At 38.6% G+C, this 22,097-nt stretch overlaps 3 protein-coding genes across 3 annotated transcripts; 1 reads left to right on the top strand and 2 right to left on the bottom strand.

Annotated features, from left to right (window-relative positions):
* Nucleotides 1-439: 439 nt before the first annotated feature.
* p3h1 (prolyl 3-hydroxylase 1) lies at nt 440-9,918 on the bottom strand. The gene is made up of 16 exons (XM_062987178.1): nt 9,400-9,918; nt 7,497-7,649; nt 7,169-7,358; nt 6,945-7,076; nt 6,387-6,526; nt 6,211-6,300; nt 6,071-6,123; nt 5,859-5,980; nt 5,679-5,693; nt 5,491-5,633; nt 4,919-5,014; nt 2,909-3,059; nt 2,226-2,343; nt 2,048-2,123; nt 1,549-1,689; nt 440-1,023 (listed from the first exon to the last, which is right to left on the bottom strand). The coding sequence occupies exons 1-16, from the start codon at nt 9,916-9,918 to the stop codon at nt 541-543; spliced, it is 2,622 nt and encodes an 873-aa protein (XP_062843248.1). The 3' UTR covers nt 440-540.
* A 1,458-nt stretch (nt 9,919-11,376) lies between these two features.
* Nucleotides 11,377-14,979, top strand: c24h1orf50 (chromosome 24 C1orf50 homolog). The gene is made up of 5 exons (XM_062986425.1): nt 11,377-11,540; nt 12,565-12,680; nt 12,768-12,854; nt 13,035-13,166; nt 13,444-14,979. The coding sequence occupies exons 1-5, from the start codon at nt 11,492-11,494 to the stop codon at nt 13,627-13,629; spliced, it is 570 nt and encodes a 189-aa protein (XP_062842495.1). The 5' UTR covers nt 11,377-11,491; the 3' UTR covers nt 13,630-14,979.
* On the bottom strand, nt 14,950-20,920 carry ap5b1 (adaptor related protein complex 5 subunit beta 1). The gene is made up of 3 exons (XM_062986424.1): nt 20,834-20,920; nt 18,086-18,253; nt 14,950-17,769 (listed from the first exon to the last, which is right to left on the bottom strand). Exons 2-3 carry the CDS (start codon nt 18,218-18,220, stop codon nt 15,115-15,117), a joined length of 2,790 nt encoding a protein of 929 aa, XP_062842494.1. The 5' UTR covers nt 18,221-18,253; nt 20,834-20,920; the 3' UTR covers nt 14,950-15,114.
* Nucleotides 20,921-22,097: the final 1,177 nt, after the last annotated feature.

The following is a 22,097-nucleotide window of genomic DNA, read 5'->3' as shown; positions in this document are numbered from 1 at the left end:
CTTTGCCACCCACACATTGACGAGTTTGGCGCCACCTAGCGTTGCATGCGGAGAGACACACCCTAAGGGCACCCCCTCCCATCTCTGTGTAAGCGCCTCCAATCAGCCGGCAGAGAACGCAATCGCATTCTGACAGAGAGAGACCCACATCCGGTTCTTTGTCCCACCCCCCACATGAGCAACCGGCCAATCGTTGCTCATATAGCCACTCAGCTTCGAACCGGTAAAGCAAGGCTGGATTCGATACGACGCTTCTCAGAATCCAGCCCTGGTTGCAGCGCGTTTCTTTTTACCGCTGCGCCACCTGAGCGGCCTGCTGGATTCTTAAATACTTAAAACGTAGAAACTTAGAAAATAGTTTGGACACCCTAAGAAGGTGCTTTGTACTTTGTACTATTTTATATGTAAAGTAACTGTAAGAAATTTTCGTTTGCTGCAGAAGATGTGTTTACTTTGAAAATTAAAGAAGTATTTAATTTGGCCCGGTGTGCCCAAACTTTTGCATACATTTGTATAACACAATTTTTAAAAAGCTACGGTTCATAATTCATCCTTATCTTTCTGTGAGTCTGGTTTTAAATCTGAGGTTTTCGCTTTTTTGGTCTGTTTGCTCCCAGATTCTTTCGACACTTTTACTGTTTTCTTGGCAGCTGGTTTCTTCTTTTTCTCTCCTGTTTGAGTCTTCGCTTTAGTCGCCTCTTTCGTTTTTGTTTTTGTCTTTGCTGCTGGTTTTGTCTTCGTTTTGGTCGATGTCTTAGCCTCTGTTTTTTCTGTGGTTGAGTCTTTTGAATGTTCAGCTTTGTCATCAGTGTTGGAATCTTGTGTCTTGTGGTCAGCAGGTTTGCTTGGCTGTTCGTCTGCAGGTTTGGTTTTGTCTTCTGTTGCTGGGATCTTTACTTCGTCCTGTGCAGTGCTGTTTGATTCTGATGTTGTGTCGGCACTGCTTTCCTTTTCTGTTTTCTGGAAATCTGCATCCACGGGGCTGGAGAGCATTTTAAGCAGCTCCTCAGCCTGAATTCGCTCCTGAGGAAAATGTTCAACAAGGGTTGATTTCTTATGATTCACTAAACCACCAGCAGGTACAAATTTTATAATTTTTGAAAATAAAGTATGATTGTACAAAATTCATTAGGTAAAATATTAAATATTGTGTTTTGTACTGATTAAATATAATACAGGTCAAAACACATTTCTATAAAACACATTTCTATAAAACACATTTCTGCTTATATTAGCATAAGCATGTAGCTTTGAAGCATGCTATTATGGATGGATATTATTTTCCAGATTTTTTATTATTTTTCAGGGTTAAATCTTGCTACATTCCTAGTAGAAAACGATTAGATTTGCTTATGCAATTGCAAATTTTGTTTATGGAAAATATTGACATCATAAGGAGTTTGAATGGTATACCACATTAATGCAATTTTCCTAAATTCAAGAGTTTATCCCTTGAAAAGTTTCAATGTATCATTTAAATGGCCGTGGCAACAAAGTGAACAGAACAGAGTGTTCATTTATTCTGATAAAGCACAACAGACGACTTACCTTCTCGTTGTGTTTGGGATCCAGAGTAAACCAGAGAGCCACGGCACATCTCTGACCTTTAGTTACGGCTCTGACTCCATGAGGATTCTCTTTACCAGCTCCGAAAGCCACAACCCGACCACACTGAGGCTTCACCGCTGCCTGCAAAGAGCACACAACACTTACACTACCATTGCACAATCAACATGAACATAGGGGTTCCAATGACACAGCAGTCTAATGCATCAGTCCACGTGAAGACCTAGGGTAAGTCTTGATAGGGACACCAGCCTAATCGGGCACTCTACTCTGGTGGGGGCTATTGTATTAGATTTTATATAGTTGTATCTGTTAGCAATAGGTGTGGGTGAATAATTAGATTAATAATTCAATAATTAGAAGCATATTATTGTTATTATTATTGTATATCAATAGATATACAGTCCAAGCATTGTCCAACTTTATGTTACAATTTGCAATTCTGTCCATGTAAACAAGTAAAAAAAGGTACAAATCTTACTGTGACTGTTTTGGCATCAAGTTTTGTGAAGATGAACTCTCCTCCTTCAAAGTCATCATTGAGATACAGAATAGCACTGAAAGCAAAGACAAAAAATCACCAGCTGACAATCAAACAGCCTCACAATTCACTGTGCAGCTGTGTGTCTCTGACTGATGATTCGTTCACTGTGTATCACCTGTAGTCTCGGTGTGTGTATGCTGGTGGCTCTTTCACACACTCATTCATCTCTGAGATCAGCAAACAGTTGTCAGCGTGTACAGGGTGACTTAAGTCATCACGATCCTCCTGTTTCTCTGTACAATAAAAAAAATAGAACCTTAAGCACTGTGAGAATGGGATTCGTTTTCCAGGGTTGTGTCTACAAATGTTTTTGATGTGTTTCCTGCCCCTCAATAAACGTTACTCGCTACACCAAGAAGAAATGCTGTACAGGCATACTTGAATTTTGACTCTGTGCTCAGTCCTCTGACTCCCTGACATACATCCATTGCCTCTCATCAGCTAGCAGTTCTTTTGCTCTGTTTTCCAGGAGCCATTCACCACTCAGTGACAAATATTAAGTTAAATAAATAATAATAAAAAAATAAATAATATAAAGTTTGGTTTGGACAACAAAATTTGGTACACAGTTTATTTTAAAGTTTTGGTTTAAATCCACCACTTAATAAAGCTACTTTTTATGGCAAAGTTCATAATAAACAGGGTAATGAAACAGCAAAGTCACATCATAGTAGTGAAATCTGGCAACCCTGCTGTACTAGAAACAAGTAAACCGAGATTTAGGTGACGTGAGGTAAAAATAATGTCACAAACACAAACAGAAAACAGTTTTCATTGTCTCTAAGAGGCTTTTCTTACCCTCGATGGCTGAGCGACAGACGAGGTGGGAGTAGGAGAAGTAAAGAGGAGTCTGCAGGCTGAAAGAGGACTCGACCACTTTTCGAACCTTCTCACTGATATAAAAAAACAGACGAGCACTCTTCAGAGGAAGTACACCCTCCTGACCAAGCTGTTAAACACAGTGAGGTTAAATAAATGTGTTAAATGAATCAGTAGAATATATATATACAGTGTATCACAAAAGTGAGTACACCCCTCACATTTCTGCAGATATTTAAGTATATATTTTCATGGGACAACACTGACAAAATGACACTTTGACACAATGAAAAGTAGTCTGTGTGCAGCTTATATAACAGTGTAAATTTATTCTTCCCTCAAAATAACTCAATATACAGCCATTAATGTCTAAACCACCGGCAACAAAAGTGAGTACACCCCTAAGAGACTACACCCCTAAATGTCCAAATTGAGCACTGCTTGTCATTTTCCCTCCAAAATGTCATGTGATTTGTTAGTGTTACTAGGTCTCAGGTGTGCATAGGGAGCAGGTGTGTTCAATTTAGTAGTACAGCTCTCACACTCTCTCATACTGGTCACTGAAAGTTCCAACATGGCACCTCATGGCAAAGAACTCTCTGAGGATCTTAAAAGACGAATTGTTGCGCTACATGAAGATGGCCAAGGCTACACGAAGATTGCCAACACCCTGAAACTGAGCTGCAGCACAGTGGCCAAGATCATCCAGCGTTTTAAAAGAGCAGGGTCCACTCAGAACAGACCTCGCGTTGGTCGTCCAAAGAAGCTGAGTGCACGTGCTCAGCGTCACATCCAACTGCTGTCTTTGAAAGATAGGCGCAGGAGTGCTGTCAGCATTGCTGCAGAGATTGAAAAGGTGGGGGGTCAGCCTGTCAGTGCTCAGACCATACGCCGCACACTACATCAAATTGGTCTGCATGGCTGTCACCCCAGAAGGAAGCCTCTTCTGAAGTCTCTACACAAGAAAGCCCGCAAACAGTTTGCTGAAGACATGTCAACAAAGGACATGGATTACTGGAACCATGTCCTATGGTCTGATGAGACCAAGATTAATTTGTTTGGTTCAGATGGTCTCAAGCATGTGTGGCGGCAATCAGGTGAGGAGTACAAAGATAAGTGTGTCATGCCTACAGTCAAGCATGGTGGTGGGAATGCCATGGTCTGGGGCTGCATGAGTGCAGCAGGTGTTGGGGAGTTACATTTCATTGAGGGACACATGAACTCCAATATGTACTGTGAAATACTGAAGCAGAGCATGATCCCCTCCCTCCGGAAACTGGGTCGCAGGGCAGTGTTCCAGCATGATAATGACCCCAAACACACCTCTAAGACGACCACTGCTTTATTGAAGAGGCTGAGGGTAAAGGTGATGGACTGGCCAAGCATGTCTCCAGACCTTAACCCAATAGAACATCTTTGGGGCATCCTCAAGCGGAAGGTGGAGGAGCGCAAAGTCTCGAATATCCGCCAGCTCCGTGATGTCGTCATGGAGGAGTGGAAAAGCATTCCAGTGGCAACCTGTGAAGCTCTGGTAAACTCCATGCCCAGGAGAGTTAAGGCAGTTCTGGGAAATAATGGTAACACAAAATATTGACACTTCAGGAACTTTCACTAAGGGGTGTACTCACTTTTGTTGCCGGTGGTTTAGACATTAATGGCTGTATATTGAGTTATTTTGAGGGAAGAATAAATTTACACTGTTATATAAGCTGCACACAGACTTCTTTTCATTGTGTCAAAGTGTCATTTTGTCAGTGTTGTCCCATGAAAAGATATACTTAAATATCTGCAGAAATGTGAGGGGTGTACTTACTTTTGTGATACACTGTATATATATATATATATATATATATATAATCAAATCCACAGCACTAACTGTACAAAAAGTTAAGTGGATGAATACTTTTAAATTCTTAATTATGATAAATACTGAATACATTTTGATTTCATTGTAATTTAATACAGAACACTTGTTGTATTAAAGCTAACCTTAAGAGCTTTGAGGACGGTGACCCCCTGAAACATCTCGCTGGGTGAGTGAGGGTTCGGCCTTCCTCTGTAACCGTCACCTTTCTGTGCTGCTGCCTAGAGACGAGTGCAAAAAAGAGCATCGTCTTACATTGTGAAATACAAAAATACATGTTGGAGTTTGATTTTCAAGCTATGAAAACAGCCAGGACAAATCAGTAGCACATGTCTGAAAAATAAAACATTAAAAAATTATAATTGGTCTCAGTGGTGTACAGTGTTGGACATTGGTAACAGTGTTGTCATCTTTACAGCCCATAATTTAATTTTCATTAACCATTTAATCCTGATAAGGGTCAAGACAGGAACATCCCAGACAAGACACTAATCCATAGCAGGGATTCAGCTATTCACCACCCCTCCTCCCCACAGACATAGCCAATCATGCCTGTGTAGTTGTCCGCCTAGCGTTTAAGACCGTTGGACCACCTGTCCACCAATAATTAATTTTCCTAAATAATTCTGTAGAACTTTTAATCCTGCTTTACCTAAACAATGACAGTTTTCTATATGCTGGAAGCTTAAACACTTACGTTTGACAGTCGGTGTAGTTCTCGGCATTCGTCGTCCGTGATGACCCCATCCAGCACCACTCGCTCAGAGCCGTTCAGAGCTTTGGCTGTCATGCTCACCGTGATATCGTCAAACATCAAGCCATCTGCTGCAGAAGGAGCTGCTGGGATTGTGGGTTCTGAAAAACCACATCAACAATTCTTTATACATGAACTGACAGATCCTGGTGATTGGCTATTTTGCTCTGAATGATGAAGCTTTTTTGGACTCCCTGTCATTCCAATGTATGATTATTCAATAGCAGGGCAAAATACAATTAATCTACTCTAGTACCTTAATGGCACGTGTAAGATCAGTACCTTAAATAACAATGTTGTTTGCTTCTCACCTTCATTAATCATCTTGGAAAGGTCTGATGACTCCTTGGACTTCTCCTCCACTAGCGTCTCAATCTCTTTCATGAGGTTACCAATCTCCTCTGTAATCCGAGCAGCCGTTTCTCTGTCTGCCCTGTTCAAAATTTATTTATTTTATTTATTTATTAAATTTTTTAATTTATGTCTTTCATTTAAAAAGGTCTAGGTATAAATGCATTATTACTTCTGCTTGTCTCTGAGTTTCTTAGGCATAATTTCTGCAGGTGTCCATGTGTCCTGAAAAAGATAATATAGTAAGTGGAAACCTACCAAGTAATCACAATTGCACAAAAGCACGAACTACGGTTGGGTTGCCCGACTTACGGGATCAACAAACGTGACTCCAAAAGTTTCAAAGCCAAAGTAAAGGAGCTCTTTCTCCAGCAAGGACTTCTTAATATACTGCTGGACAACCTAAGGATAAAAAACAGGGCATTAGAAAACATCTATACCAACTATTTATTGAGTTCATGTAAGAGGGGTCCTGATTTTAACTGTACCTCTCTGGCTGGGATGTCAGCGGCCTTGTCTTCTCCGAGCATGGCAGAGTAATATGCCAGGTTTTGTCTCATTACTTCGTCCTCAGGATGAAACAGGAGGTACGTTTTAGTACATTCAATGGCTTTTCCATATTGCTCAGCTAGAAAGAAAACACACAGGGATATAGAGTGTTTAGTTTTCTACATTTATTTTCATGACTGAATACAATACAAGCAATTAACGGTTTAGGGCTTTGCTCAGGGGGCCAGCAGTGGTAACTTTACAGTGTTGGGTCTTGTGCCTTAACCACTAAGCTACCACTGGGCTAGCATACTCAACCACTACAGCACCCAAATGGCCATAAGTACAAACCAAACACATAACATGCTGTGCTCTCTGTATTCCTCCACTATCTGTGCCGTCCCCTCAACCAGACAGTAAGCAAAAAGGTTACTTCTAATCCAGACTTTCCTCCTAAAGACAGGCATATCTAAACTAAAATAATACAATAAACCTATAAGATTATATTAGCTCAAATTCAAATATATAAAAATGCACAACATAAAGTAGTAACATACTGTTGTAGTAGGAAAACTGGAGGTAGTTAAAATGTGATGGAAGGAAGTCTTCAAATGGCTTTTCTCTTCCAGCAGTGGAGGCCAGTTCTACACCACAGTTCTGTTTACAGTTTAGAACATGCAGGTAGTGATCTGTAGTGAAACATAAAGCACATTAACAATCTGCAACACATGCAAACCAAAGCACAGGGTGCATGCAGTAAATTATGCATTTTGCAACTTACCTGTGATTGACTGGAAGAGGTCAGCGTTGTACTCCATGTAGTTGTAGCCATCGTAATCATATTCTCCCTCACACAACGCCCTGCACTCTGTATCGGAGGTGAAAAACTCCTCTAACGCTGCCTCAAAATGATCAATAGCTGAGAAAAAGTCTTCTGAACTGTAAAGCCTTTTCCCTTCCAGAAATTCAGCCTGAAATAAAATAAGCATGTCACTTTTACATCAGCTGAGGCTTATGACAGCTTACAATTTTAAATCAAATTGGACTTTAATGGACTAAGTATGTTTTAATAAACAGATACAGATTATTAAACACAATCAAGAACTTACCATGTGTGGTCTGGCCTCAAGGTCCTTAAAATCAGTTTCCTGCACGCCTGCCATCAGACTGTAGTACTCCAGGTTCTGTCTCATCTCCACGTGCCCCGGATTTGCCACATAAAATGTGTTCGCCGCAGCCACAGCTTTGTCAAGCTTATTTATCTGTGTATGTGAAAACACAAAATTCATTTTACGTTCTTTAAAGGAGAGGCTGACCACAAACATAGTTTGTCCTCAGATATGTTTGGTCCTCGTAGACAATGTATCAATTTTTTATTTACAAAATCAACCATACATAGACTTCAAACAATCAAACTTTTGCAAAAGATTGTAAAAGGTACAAAATGTACAGCATTATACCAAACCAACCAAAGATTTATAATATCTACAAAGACAATGAGTGTATAATTTATATCTGATGCCAATGTTGCTAATAAAAGGTGGTGGGAATTCAATTTTATTAAGTAAGCTATGTTAGTATTTTATAAAAACACACAAAGGGTACATTTGTAACTACTTAAACATTAATTTAGACAATGCTAATCTTATAACATACGTAGCTATAAGACACTTCTAATTGTTAGCAACATTAGCCTTTTAGTTTGAGTAAAAAATTAAACAATGATTTTTCTGTCTTCTAGTCTTGTGGGGCCTGACTATCTTTAACAGAATTAAAAATTATAGAAAAAAGCTAAGCTGGAGCTAAGATGCACACTATTACCAATGAGAAAAATGTACACCAGGACATTAAATCACCATCTACAGAACTATATCCAATGGTAAGTCTATTTCTAAAATATTAATTTCTGGCTTGTTGGGATTTTGCTTGAGTTATCCTGGATTAAACAAATGTGGTTTGATTATATTGGAGTGATGAGAAAATTGATGATGAGACACCATAATGTGTCCATTGTGTAACGTATTAGCAATATTGTCTAACTTTAAGAAGTAGTATATTGTTATATGATTGTTTCATATTGTTATTATTATATCATTCAGCTGCTTATATTTTTTATATAATAGTTTATTACACAGGCTCAGTTGGTAAAAACTAATTTTATGCACATGATAAAAACAATAAGTGGAAAATCACAGGTTTATAAATTATATGATACTACTTAGGACGCTAGTATTTGGTTTGTGAAGTAACTAAATGTTAGCAACTTAGCACTTCATAACATAATTAAGAAATCAAATACTATTGTTAATATAAAGCCCTGTGTTTACAAGTTTATTGAACTTGGTTTTAATTGACGGAATAATGTTATCCCCATGTTTAGCAGGAATCTCTTTTGAACGACTTGAAATGTGTATCATGGATCGTTTAACTACACCTAAAGACGTGGCACCCAAATTTAAGAACTGGGAGTCGATACTTAAACGAGTCGATTCTGTGGACACGGCACTTAGTGAATCGAGAGTCGAGTATAAAAATGATTCTTCAATTCCCAGAGTCAAAACACTAAATGTTTATCACATGTATGTTAGCAAGGAAAACTTGATCAACGATATTCATTCTAAATTTTTATTTTGCAATGTATTTCCTTTTTAGTAGAATCACTCGCTATATTTTGGGACACCAGATATTGGAATCATCTTAGTCGATTCTCAACATCTGGCATTCGAATCGGAGTCGACTCTGGAATTTCTAGAATCGAAAAGCGCTCCCAAATCTCAGATCTGGAGGGGGTTGGGGGTTCTAGAACCAGCTCACCTTTATGACTTGACTGAACAAATCGATCATCGTCATCGATGATATAAACGAATGTTTATATATATTTAAAAAAATGTTGATTTGTCCCTGAGCAGTCGGTGTCGGTTTTAAACTTTAATGATGCTTTGTTGATTTTGATTTCTATACCTGGTGCGCTGTAGGAACGCCACAGTTCAGTAATACTAAATACAGTCTTACCTTAAAATAAGCCACTTGCAGGTAATTATATGGACTCCTCTTTTTAAACTCCAGCTCTATCTCATCACTGACTTTGTGCAGACTCAGAGGTCCCAGTTTTTCAGTTTCACAGGCGTTCACACACTCCGCCCGCTTTAACACACGTTGGAAAAACGCTAAATCCTGAACGGGACCAGTCCCTGGCACCGGGGTACCCAATCCAAATACTTGCTCTCCGAAAGCAGTCTGGTTGGCACAGGTTACCCGACACTGTGCCCTTATTTTGCGCACCGTGTTCTTATTCCTGAGAGCTCGCTCCATGTTCAGGATCACTGAGAGCCAGTCCTGTTTATAATACGCTTCCACTGCATTATCAAACAACAGATCATACGGTTCCAAAATACCCCCGATCTGCGTCTCAGAGGAGCTAAAGTCCAAATTAAAGAAAAGCAAAAGAGCTAAGAGAGACATGGTGACCCGCATTTTGGAGATCCGGGTTTGTACAGTAGCAGACTCCAGCCTCCTTTTGAAGATCTTCATTACAGCCTGCAAAACTTTTCTACAGAAGGGGGCTGAGCTTCCATCTAACGGGCCAGTCCCAACACTGCAACTCCTCCAGCCACACAAGAGCTACTAACCCCATATACATCAAACATGATGCAGTTGTATGCAAATATGCCCAAAACATTTTTAAGACATAATAACGTTTTTCTGAAAACTAGAAATTCACTATAAAATAAGAAATTCTATTTTCAATGAGAAGTATTTTACAACAGTGTTACTTTTTAAATACATTAATATCATTTATTAAAGCAATAAGCCACTCGAGACCGTGCATTACTGCGATTTTATCATGGGGAAGGATGTTTTGACGTCTTTCACCGTGATAAAATCATAGCAGTAACGCACGGTCTCGAGTGGCTTATTGCTGTTATAAAACGGCGGTCAACATAAAATATAATAAAATACAACAATGTTCAATTCATAAATGTTTTTATTTACGAAAACACTTACAAAAAGCATTCTTCCGCGAAATCAGGTAGTCCGTTAACAGTGTTGCTAGGCAACATGAGGGCGAACATAACATTCTTAATAAACATTTCTCCACAAACACTATTACACTATTTCTTGGACGAAACACCCGCTTAATGATTAGGATTACTGTTTATATTAATCTGGACATTTCCATGTATAGTACATGACTTAAAATAGTGTTCAACCAAGTTTGTACTTTTTCTTTTTAGTGGCGTATTAATATGGAATGATGTGAGGTGGTCATTGGTGCGCGTATTTCGGGCTCAGCCAATCAGATTTTAGGACCGGAGCTATCCGTTTTATAATCAGAATTAATAAATAGATATAAATAATTTGTCCAAATAAATAATGCAAAACGTTAAAAATTATTACATTTATTTTACATACTTCCATACTAGTAGTATAGTAGCACGTGAAACGAATGCCTCGGCACTTATACGCCACTACTATTTTGACGTGTATACTATGTAGTATCTAGTATACATTTTGAGGTCGTGTCCAAAATAGCGTTTTGGCCCCTAAATACTTTAAAGTAATTTATAAGTACTATACATTTTATAGCCTATATTCTACCATCTGCACTGTGGGATTTTATTAGTGGGTTTGATATTTAATTTTATAGGTTTGGCTTTATGCCTTCCGAACGGAAATTATTCCTAGCTAGTGCGCTATGTAGTGAACAAAGTGTTGTTTGGAACACGCGATCTTGCTACGCCAATTGCTTACGTACGCACGCTTATTGTTGCTGTGTGACTACAGAAATGCCTGATCAAGTGATCGTGTTTGATACAAGGAAAAACAACAGTTAGGTAAACTTAACCAAAAAAATTTACATAAAATAAGAGACAAAGTCATGATTTGAATAAAATGCACTAACATTATTATTTTTAGAATTTTAAGTTGTTTTAGAAGGGCGTTTTCATGGATCTCTAAATATGTTGGATAATCACAGTACCTGCTGACATGCATGCCGGTTGTGAAACTCGAGTAGAGAGAAAGTCGATCTGTGGTTTCTTGGCCAAAATTAAACCTCATTAACAGTATTCTACAGCTAATACTAATTATACTTATAATTATAATGGACAAAATGGCTTGTTTACCTCATCAGCCTGATAAATCGACTACAGGTAAGATCACATCTGCTGAACCCTTATTTACTGTGTATAACTAAGAGTACAGGTTATTCAGCCAGCTGGATAGGATCAATAATATATATTTATTTAGTATTAAACTAGCCATATCATTTTGTAGCTGGTCAGGAAAAAATAATCAGTAAACACATGTTTGATGCAGTATTGGTAACACATACTGTACTATATTAACTATACTATAACTAATCTTAGATGCCATTTTATTTCACTGCAAATGACAAAGCACAGTAATAAAAGTGCAAAACTGCAAACACACTTCCAATTAAAGGACTTATTTTGGTAGGTTATGAATTGACATAGGGTATTGTAAGCTGATAACAGTTTCAACATGCAGTACATTCTCTGACACTTTAAATCTTATGCTAATACTTAACAACCAAAAATTCCTTCAAGTCCCTGATCCCAAGTAGTTAGAATTTGAAAATAAAGCTAATTAATGTCTATTTAGCACATCATCTATTAAAAGACATCTACGTAATTTCAGCTTGCAATTTTCACTGTTTGAAATGTCAGTTAGAAATGACACCAAAGGGGGAAATTAAAGTCAAGGCAAGAGCTGGAAGACCAAGAAAACCTTTGAATTGTTCATATGCTGGCCGGAATGGAAAGGAAAAAATCAGAATGATAGCAAATCTGAGGTATGCAAAACAGATATTTAGGTAAACCAGAGGAATCTGGAACCAAGTGTTTTATATAGCTGAATTTAAAAGTTTACACATACTTGTAAGGGACATGTTATGCCATGGCAGAATGATTGACAAACATACTATCTGGGTCAAAATATGTATACAGCACACCTAAGCCACTTTAAATAGCCCTTGACAATCTTTGGAGCGCTTGTTGGACCAGCACTCTAAAGTAATTTAAAGAAATAAAAGGCAGTTATTACTAGTGAGGTTAAAATTAAGTAATTTTTTTCCTAATGTACCGTGCCTTATATGACGATTACCTCTTCGGAAAAACTAGATTAACTTATTTTAAGATCATGTTTACATTTTAGTCACCCTGGTGGAACCCAGCAGTAATCCAAATGGACTAGCCCTGGCGAGCTCCTATCAGACCAATCGAGTCGGAGATCCCACTGACCTTGTTGCTCTTGCTCAGCAGGTTCAGAAAGTAAGCTGAATTTTTTTTAAATGAAACCTTCCCAGTAATACATTCTGTGCTTGTCAATAAAGTCAATAATCTTGTTTCTCACTTAAGGGAGATGAATTTATCCGAGCAAACGCTTGCAACAGGTTGACCGTCATTGCTGATCAGATAAGATACCTGCAGGAGCAAGCCAGAAAGGTACAAGTATGATGGATTTAATTGTGCAAAAATTCTTAATGCCCCTGGTCAAATCTGTAGATTTCTTAAGTTATAATAAGTTAGCTTCACGCAAGTATAACTTAGCTAATTTCAGTACATTGGAGAGATTAAAAAAAAAAAACAGAATAGTAAATGTGGTGGAAAATATATTTGTTTCAGGTGTTAGAGGATGCTAAGAGAGATGCTGATCTTCACCACGCTGCCTGTAATGTTGTGAAAAAGCCAGGAAACATGTACTACCTGTATGTGCGTGAATCTGGACAACGCTACTTCTCTATACTGTCTCCAAAGGTGAGCTGTTAATAGTTAAGCATGGTCAAGGCCTTCACAAGCAGTCTGTGCCTCATCTCACAAATGCTCTTTTAATCTGAATGGGTAGACATTCCTCCACACTCTGAAACCTTGTGACGATGATGTCCAACAATCTTATGGTCCACATCTATGTAGTGTAAATCGGATCACACTGTAAAAATCTAGATTTTTCTAAAAGTATTACAATTGACTGTGAACCTTCCAAAGTCCTGAGGAAGAATAAAATTGTAACAATCATTTCTTTTCTGGTATATAGGAATGGGGTTCCAGCTGTCCACACGAGTTCCTTGGGGCCTACAAACTTCAGTTTGACATGTCATGGACTCCAGTGGAAGATGCTGAAAAAAGGGACGCAGAAATCAGTATCATGGACAAATTACTGAACAGTCAGGCAGCTCTAACGGCATGCACAGAGCCGAACTTTCAGGGTCTGTCAAAGTGAGAGAACACTGAATGAGGAATGTCTTATAATTCAGCCAAAAAAGCTAATTAGTTTTATCAGAGATGTGCTTCATTATGGCATGGTTTTATAATGGGTATTACATTTTTGTAATTGTATTTACTTCTGTACAATATTGTAAAAAGGTTTATAATGAATTACACTAATAGATGCAGCAAAACCACAATTTTATGACCCTAAATTTCTTCAAACTGCTGAAATTGCAGTTTAGTGTGGAACTCACAGCCCTAACCTGAATCCCACTGAACATATTTGAAATTAACTGGAACGTTGATGGTGCCAAGACCTTTTCATTCAACAACAGCACCCAACCTTACAAATGTTCTTCTGATTCAATAGCCACAAACTATAGCTGCAGAAGAAGGGTAAATCTATATATTTCTGAAATAGGATGGTCACTGGAGCATTTTTCTGAAGTCTTATGCAGTTTGTATATATTACAAAGATTTCATTACATTTGTTTTCATAAGGGGTAAATATATTACTTATTACATTATGTGTGGTTGCACCAACTAACATTGTAGATGATAAATTGCCTAGTATATAAAGATGTTTTAATAAACTATTGCAGATATAATATGCATTTTATTTAAATTTTAAATATTTTGAAAATAAGAATTTCATTTGTATGTGTTGTTTGTTTGAATGTGTTTTCTTTAATTTCCAAATCTAATGTGTAAAACTTTATGGTCATTATTTTTTAGTAATTATTTATTGTATTGCTGCTTGAAATGGTCACTAAAAGAGTGACCAATAAAGGCAATTAATTATGGCAATCATGACTTACAGCACTTAACTGTATATCACTTCATTCATTCTGCAGTAACTACTTATCCTGTTGAGGGTCACAGTAGGTGTGAGTACTACTCCAGGCATCAATCCAATTAAAGGGCATAGAGTACCCAATCCACCAACTGCATGTTTTGGGTTGCTGGTTTATTGTGAGGATTTAGATTTTTTGATTGTAATAATAACTGGTGACTATATAAATGCTACTCTGCCTGGTTCGACTGTTGTTTTTGTACAGTAATAAGAGCAAAGTCTAGCCAAAGTCATGTCTGAAACAGGCCTACCATAAATTACAAGCTGCTGGAACACAGGTGACATACTGCAAACAGTCAAGCAAGCTTTACATGACCATGGGATTAAAAGCTAAAGTACAAAAAGATGTCTTCATTTGAAGCTGACACCCCTTTACCTTTACCACTTGACAGTGGATAGTGTTACTAATGTACCCACAGCTTCACATATTTTTGTTCTTGGTTAATGTTCCATACAGTCATTACAGAAAAAAACTTGCAATTTTTTATTAATGACAATGCAAATGTATCAAAATATAATTAGTAGTTACAATTAAATTGTAATAAACATGATAAAATTCTGTATTTATTAAAATCAGACAACTAGAATACTATGTCCACAAAACCAATGTCTCCCCATTGTGATCCTTAAGTACCTATAAACGTACTATTTTCTAGCATTTGTCAAGCTACTGTTTCCAGTTATACTCTGAAGATAAGAGTTGATGTGAGGCAGCAGCTCTGAGTTTTCTGTTGCAATTCTGAGTTGAACAGCATCCTCTGCCTCACTGATCATCAACAAAACATGGAAAAAAGGTGGAAGATAAAACAGGACTTTGCAAACTTGGTCTTTAGTCTGTGCTACAAGGTAGCCCTTAAAATACTCTTCTATCAGATTAGCTAGTGTGTCCCTGTCAGTCTTAAAACAATACAGGCTAGTTTCAGAACTGCTAGGTTCCCCTGATGAAATGTTTTTCCAAATCTTGTCGAACACTTCCTCTTTGGACTCTGGTGATGTCCCTTGTGGCAAAGGCATGGGGAGAAATATTTCTGGAAATGAAACCTCTACATCAGGCAGCTGAGTGTTCCATGAGAGGCCATCTTCAGTCGTAAAAAGAGCACTTACTCGTAGACTTGTTGGGTAAGGATGATGTGGCCTTAAGGTCAGGTTAACTTGAGGTGGCTTTCTGTCTCTGAAGAGGCAGGGCACATGAATGTCCTTGACTTCTGCATAGTGGGAGGTGTTCAAGTCAAAGTGCAGGCATATTGTGTAAATTCTGTCAAACCCAACATCTTTTACACTGGCATGAGTCAGGTTATAACATAACGTGACCTCAGATGCAAAGCCTGGGCTCTTAAACTGATCTTGATAGACCTCAAATAAGTCCCTCTGTCCTAGAGCTTCCTGACTCTCTGTAATTGGACCTACACCCTGAGAGTCAGTCTTGTCAATTTTGGTAAGCTGTAGAACACAACCTTCAGGCTTCTGAACAGTCAAGCAACTGGTAAGCCCATCACTTTCAGCCACAATGGCCGACATCGATCGGACTTTCATCTGCCCTCCTTCTGGAGCTTTGGCAAGAACTCCGGCGAGTTTTTCCCAAGACAAGTTGGTCAGAAGGGTGTAGTAAAACCGAGCATGGTCTTGAATATCTGAGTCTTCATAGTGTTTTAACATATGCTGCAAAAGGTCTGCCAGTTCGATAAACACCTCGTTTAAGGTTGGATGCTGGAGCAAGTTGCGACAAACAGTCAGAATTGCAGTGCCAACCTGCCAGCTCCTTCTTTCACAAAGATTGGAATTGATGAGGATGTTGAGAAGAAAGTGGATTGTGTTTCTCTGCGCAATCTGACTCTCGAGTGCCACTCGAGCCAAGATTTTAAGGTGCCAACTCAAATTCTGAAGGGTCAGTTGCAAAGGTGGCATTTCCACAATGCACTTTTGAAGAGCTGTTAACAACCGTACTGACCATATCGAATCTTCAAAGCATTCTTGGACTTTGTCAGCGAGGTTGATCATATTCGGAGCGAGATGACAGTTTTTGGAATACAGCTCACAAAGCTTGCTGACAAGTTTTTTTGAGAATTTCTTTATGTGGTTGAAGTGCATGAGGAAAATGAAGGTTGCTCTGAAAAACATAGTAATCATGTCCCTGCTTCCTTGGTTGTTGACTATTTTAAGTAAGGCCATCAGGTGATCGAAAAGGTAGCTTAAGCCTTTGCTTTCCTCATCCTCATCTGCCTCCAGAAGTACCAGACAGAGAAGATTCAGTCTACAGAGCATGGTGGTACTGTCATCAAACACAGTAGGAAACAAGGATAATGTAAGTTGAGGCGTGACCAGGACAGGTAGGGACTCCTCTCCACTGCTTGAGATCGGTCTGTTTTCAGGAAAGTGAAGGATGCAGTCCATGTAAAACAGTTTCTCTGGAGTTTTCAGAAGCGGATGTTGTGCCATCCCAGTAAGGCGCTTGAGCAGAAAATTCTCATCCTCAGCGGTGAAGAGGCTATCTGTAAATGTCCCTTTCATTATGAGTGTGGCATGCATCAGCTCTACCTCTGTTGTTCCAAAAAGTCTTAACAACTGAGACTTGAATACTGCCGGAGTAATAGCTGGTACCATCGCAACAATTTCTACAAGTCCACGAAGCAATGCTACCTGTGAGGCAGGAGTCATCAAATAGGATTCTTCCAGGAGCAAGGACATAATAGACCGCAGATCCTTGCAATCCAATGTTGTTGGCAGCTGTGGAACTTGTGAGATCATGCCAAAAGGCAACACAGACAAAGGCAAGTCAATGGCCTTCCATACAAAGCCTTCATTTCCACTAAGGACACCCCTGAGCTTTGCATTGTCCACATTTTTTTGTTTTGCCAGCAGATGTATTGCATTCTTGAGCCCTAGAGAATACAGCAAAGAGTAAGACTGATGAAGAACCGTTGTTTCTTGGTTCTTAAGGTAGTAAAGAGCCTCCAACTTTTGTGAAAGTAGACCAGGCTGGCAGTTTTCCATTTCTCGAAGACACTCGCAAGCCGTGGCTCGTAAAGCGTGGACACACAAGCCCCCTGAATTATCATTTGTGTCCTGAATGTTTCTGAACAGAAAGTTTAAGAAGTCCTCAGCGACTTTTGCCTGGCTGGCCAAACAGGTCGTACATATCAGCACATTTGTGATAGCGAGCATGAGATGGCACTTCAAAGTGACAGATTTTTGAGGGGTATATGTGAGAATTGATATGAGCTCCTGTGCTGTCCCCTCTCCTGCCGACGTGGTTGGGCAAAGAACTCCCGGATGCTCCAATAATACTGACAAGAGGAGTATCTATTAAAAAAAACAAAAAATGTTTTTTCAACAACAAGCTTAACCATTTATTAATTTCAAAGTTTAAACAAAACATAAAAATATACCTCACACCTACACTTACTACCTATTAACATCTACCACATATATGCATTTTCTGGGTATTTAGTTACAGACTGTAGCCCATCAGGCCAATCTAAGTAAGGGCAAATTAGTCATCTGCATCAATATTAATGAGGCTGACAATCCATCTCTACTCCTAGTGCAACAATGCACTGGTGAGCAAGCAACATTAAAATACATAAGAAATAAGATACAAAAATGCATTTAAAAGTACCTTTTTGTTGTCACTGGCTTTGTCATCTCTTAATTCATCCAGAAGTTCAGCTAAAAAACTCTCAGCTGTGGTGCAAGACAAAAACTGTGATGGACTTGATAAAAATGAGGATATTTTTGGCCCCCAGGAGGTCATGGTGAAGTTTTCGATAACTGCAATGTGTGATGGCTGAGGCAAAAAAAAAATTTGTTTTAGTTTCATATGTTTTTTTCTCTTTACTATTGTTTGACATTTAGACATTTGGCTAGTGTTAGACTAAAAAGAAACAAAGTAACATAAAAAAAAATTAAGTACAGTGCATAAATCATGGCAAACATTGTCTGTAAAGTTATTCAACAAGGTAACAATCCAAAGCACACAACAACATCCATCTCTAAATGGCTTAAGAGAAACTGAGGTGACCTAGACAAAGTCCTAAATTTAATTTAATTAAAATGCTTGGAAATCCTCCAATGTGCCTTCCAGCATGGACCAAAATTTCTTCACAAACTTTAAGAGAAAACATCCTCACACCATCACTGACCCACTCGAATGCTTGATCGAGGTGATCATATTTTTCTGGTCATAAGCCTTGCCTTACTTGTGTGAGACAAACTGCTGATCCGCAGTACTGTGTCCCAGAACTCTGAAATATGTCAAAATTTCAAAAAATATTTCAAAAATTTAGGGCTTTGAGTGTCATAATCTTTGTTCATTTGGTGTATAACTCAACTGATAAATTGTAGCTCTGCAGAAATGTTTAGATTATAAATTTTAACATGTTACTAATACTTTCCTGGGAGGGGTGAATATTTCTAAATGTTTATATATATATATATATATATACAGTGTATCACAAAAGTGAGTACACCCCTCACATTTCTGCAAATATTTTATTATATCTTTTCATGGGACAACACTATAGAAATAAAACTTGGATATAAGTTAGAGTAGTCAGTGTACAACTTGTATAGCAGTGTAGATTTACTGTCTTCTGAAAATAACTCAACACACAGCCATTAATGTCTAAATAGCTGGCAACATAAGTGAGTACACCCCACAGTGAACATGTCCAAATTGTGCCCAAAGTGTCAATATTTTGTGTGACCACCATTATTATCCAGCACTGCCTTAACCCTCCTGGGCATGGAATTCACCAGAGCTGCACAGGTTGCTACTGGAATCCTCTTCCACTCCTCCATGATGACATCACGGAGCTGGTGGATGTTAGACACCTTGAACTCCTCCACCTTCCACTTGAGGATGCGCCACAGGTGCTCAATTGGGTTTAGTCCATCACCTTTACCTTCAGCTTCCTCAGCAAGGCAGTTGTCATCTTGGAGGTTGTGTTTGGGGTCGTTATTCTGTTTAAAAACTGCCATGAGGCCCAGTTTTCGAAGGGAGGGGATCATGCTCTGTTTCAGAATGTCACAGTACATGTTGGAATTCATGTTTCCCTCAATGAACTGCAGCTCCCCAGTGCCAGCAACACTCATGCAGCCCAAGACCATGATGCTACCACCACCATGCTTGACTGTAGGCAAGATACAGTTGTCTTGGTACTTCTCAACAGGGCGCCGCCACACATGCTGGACACCATCTGAGCCAAACAAGTTTATCTTGGTCTCGTCAGACCACAGGGCATTCCAGTAATCCATGTTCTTGGACTGCTTGTCTTCAGCAAACTGTTTGCGGGCTTTCTTGTGCGTCAGCTTCCTTCTGGGATGACGACCATGCAGACCGAGTTGATGCAGTGTGCGGCGTATGGTCTGAGCACTGACAGGCTGACCTCCCACGTCTTCAACCTCTGCAGCAATGCTGGCAGCACTCATGTGTCTATTTTTTAAAGCCAACCTCTGGATATGACGCCGAACACGTGGACTCAACTTCTTTGGTCGACCCTGGCGAAGCCTGTTCCGAGTGGAACCTGTCCTGGAAAACCGCTGTATGACCTTGGCCACCATGCTGTAGCTCAGTTTCAGTGTGTTAGCAATCTTCTTATAGCCCAGGCCATCTTTGTGGAGAGCAACAATTCTATTTCTCACATCCTCAGAGAGTTCTTTGCCATGAGGTGCCATGTTGAATATCCAGTGGCCAGTATGAGAGAATTGTACCCAAAACACCAAATTTAACAGCCCTGCTCCCCATTTACACCTGGGACCTTGACACATGACACCAGGGAGGGACAACGACACATTTGGGCACAATTTGGACATGTTCACTGTGGGGTGTACTCACTTATGTTGCCAGCTATTTAGACATTAATGTCTGTGTGTTGAGTTATTTTCAGAAGACAGTAAATCTACACTGCTATACAAGTTGTACACTGACTACTCTAAGTTATATCCAAGTTTTATTTCTATAGTGTTGTCCCATGAAAAGATATAATGAAATATTTGCAGAAATGTGAGGGGTGTACTCACTTTTGTGATACACTGTATATATATATATATATATATATATATATATATATATATATATATATATATATATATATATATATATATAAAAGATTATTTTTAATTACTACTTAGATGTGTCATTGACCCAGCCATTGTCTACACAAGCTGAGTAGTATGCACTTAACTACATACATCGGTACTAATTAGTATGCACATGAATAGTGCACAGTGAACACTTTCACATACTATTTAGTACAGAAGTATGTTTTCAGTAGGAGTCAAAACTTAGTCATATAACAACTGAAACATCATATAACTAAAAGCATAATAAAACAAATGATAGGATATATTAAAGCGTTTTACTTACATGTGAAAACCCTGCACCTATAAAAACAGTTTAAATCTGTGGTTTTCTGACAGCCATTTCACGGGTTACATCCTCTCTGATACTGCAGCTCTCTATCCGATTCTCATGTCATGTGACCGCCAAAGTCATGTGACCTCTCATAGCTGAGTGAAAGTTTACGACTTTTATATTTAGAATAAAAGCTTTTTTAATGTAGTATATCAATATGAACATAATACCAATAAGTAACAAATTTGTTACTTATATTAATATTAGAGTAAGAATTGATTGATTGCTTAATATGTTTATACTAGGACTTAAATTAAATAGTTTATACAGTTTTCTGTTCGGCTTGGTGACTTTTAATTTGGTATTTGGCTCGATACGCCCTCCCACAGTAATAAGGTTAGAATAGCGTGTGAAGCCAACAGCTGAGATACTGACTAAACTCATACACTATAATTATTGTTATTATTATGAAAGATATACAACAAAGACTTGTACACTGTGTGCAGTACACTAACTATACGAAAGACATTACAGCTGTGAGTTAACATCCAAGAGCAACAATACCGGTACTTGTTAGCTTAGTCGCTAGTGTTAGCTGCTAAGCTAATTGCAGTGATGTCTGTTTCTGTAAGCACTTTGTATTTATAACCCTATCATATTAATATTACAATACATTGTAGCTGCTCTCAGTAGGGTTGTAGAGATATTCAGTTGTTTAAAGCGGCCAGAGTTCTTGTTTCTGGGTGCTTTACTTTCTCGGCACTTCTGAGGTGAAACGTTACCATCACGGTGTACTTATACCACGAAGTTGTGCTTACCGGGTGAATAAATATATTTAAAATAAAGACCAATTATATTTGTCCTTGCACTTATTCATTAAAAGACAAACACACGGTATGAGAGCCTCACTACACATGCGAACCGGCCCTACGCGAATTTGCGTTAGTTGCGCAAAGTGCGTAAGGTGCGTTCGTACTTTACGTAATATAATTTACACTCTCATTTCCATACAAGTGCCTCTATTTCTGTATGTGCAATGTAAAGTATTCAGAAAAGTACACTATTTTTCAGAAATAAAAGAAAAACAAAATATTAGATCTAAGAGAAAGTTTCAGCCAGGGGATAAATATACACTTTTGCTAGCTTTAAAAGAGGCATCAAAGACACAAAACCATGGACTAACCGTAAATGTGGTTTGCATTATTTCTACTACATATTGTATGTATTTGTATGCCTATATGCCAGTGTAAATAGCTGTGAATGTCGGTGTTATTTC

This window comes from Trichomycterus rosablanca, chromosome 24 (genome assembly GCF_030014385.1).
Source record: "Trichomycterus rosablanca isolate fTriRos1 chromosome 24, fTriRos1.hap1, whole genome shotgun sequence".
Taxonomy (NCBI): domain Eukaryota; kingdom Metazoa; phylum Chordata; class Actinopteri; order Siluriformes; family Trichomycteridae; genus Trichomycterus; species Trichomycterus rosablanca.
Note: the sequence above shows the minus strand (reverse complement) of the source record. Positions and strands in the feature narration are given on the sequence as shown.

Bases quoted from the DNA above. Each gene is read 5' to 3' on its own strand.
- p3h1 (XM_062987178.1), bottom strand. From the start codon at position 9,918: ATGAAGATCTTCAAAAGGAGGCTGGAGTCTGCTACTGTACAAACCCGG. The intron at 2,124-2,225 runs GTGATACACAGT...CTTTGCTTTCAG, and splicing joins TACACACACCGAGACTACAG to TGCTATTCTGTATCTCAATG. The intron at 1,024-1,548 runs GTAAGTCGTCTG...CATTTTCCTCAG, and splicing joins ATCCCAAACACAACGAGAAG to GAGCGAATTCAGGCTGAGGA.
- c24h1orf50 (XM_062986425.1), top strand. From the start codon at position 11,492: ATGGACAAAATGGCTTGTTTACCTCATCAGCCTGATAAATCGACTACA. The intron at 12,855-13,034 runs GTACAAGTATGA...TATTTGTTTCAG, and splicing joins TGCAGGAGCAAGCCAGAAAG to GTGTTAGAGGATGCTAAGAG. The intron at 13,167-13,443 runs GTGAGCTGTTAA...TCTGGTATATAG, and splicing joins TCTCTATACTGTCTCCAAAG to GAATGGGGTTCCAGCTGTCC.
- ap5b1 (XM_062986424.1), bottom strand. From the start codon at position 18,220: ATGACCTCCTGGGGGCCAAAAATATCCTCATTTTTATCAAGTCCATCA. The intron at 17,770-18,085 runs GTACTTTTAAAT...TTTTTTTAATAG, and splicing joins AAGCCAGTGACAACAAAAAG to ATACTCCTCTTGTCAGTATT.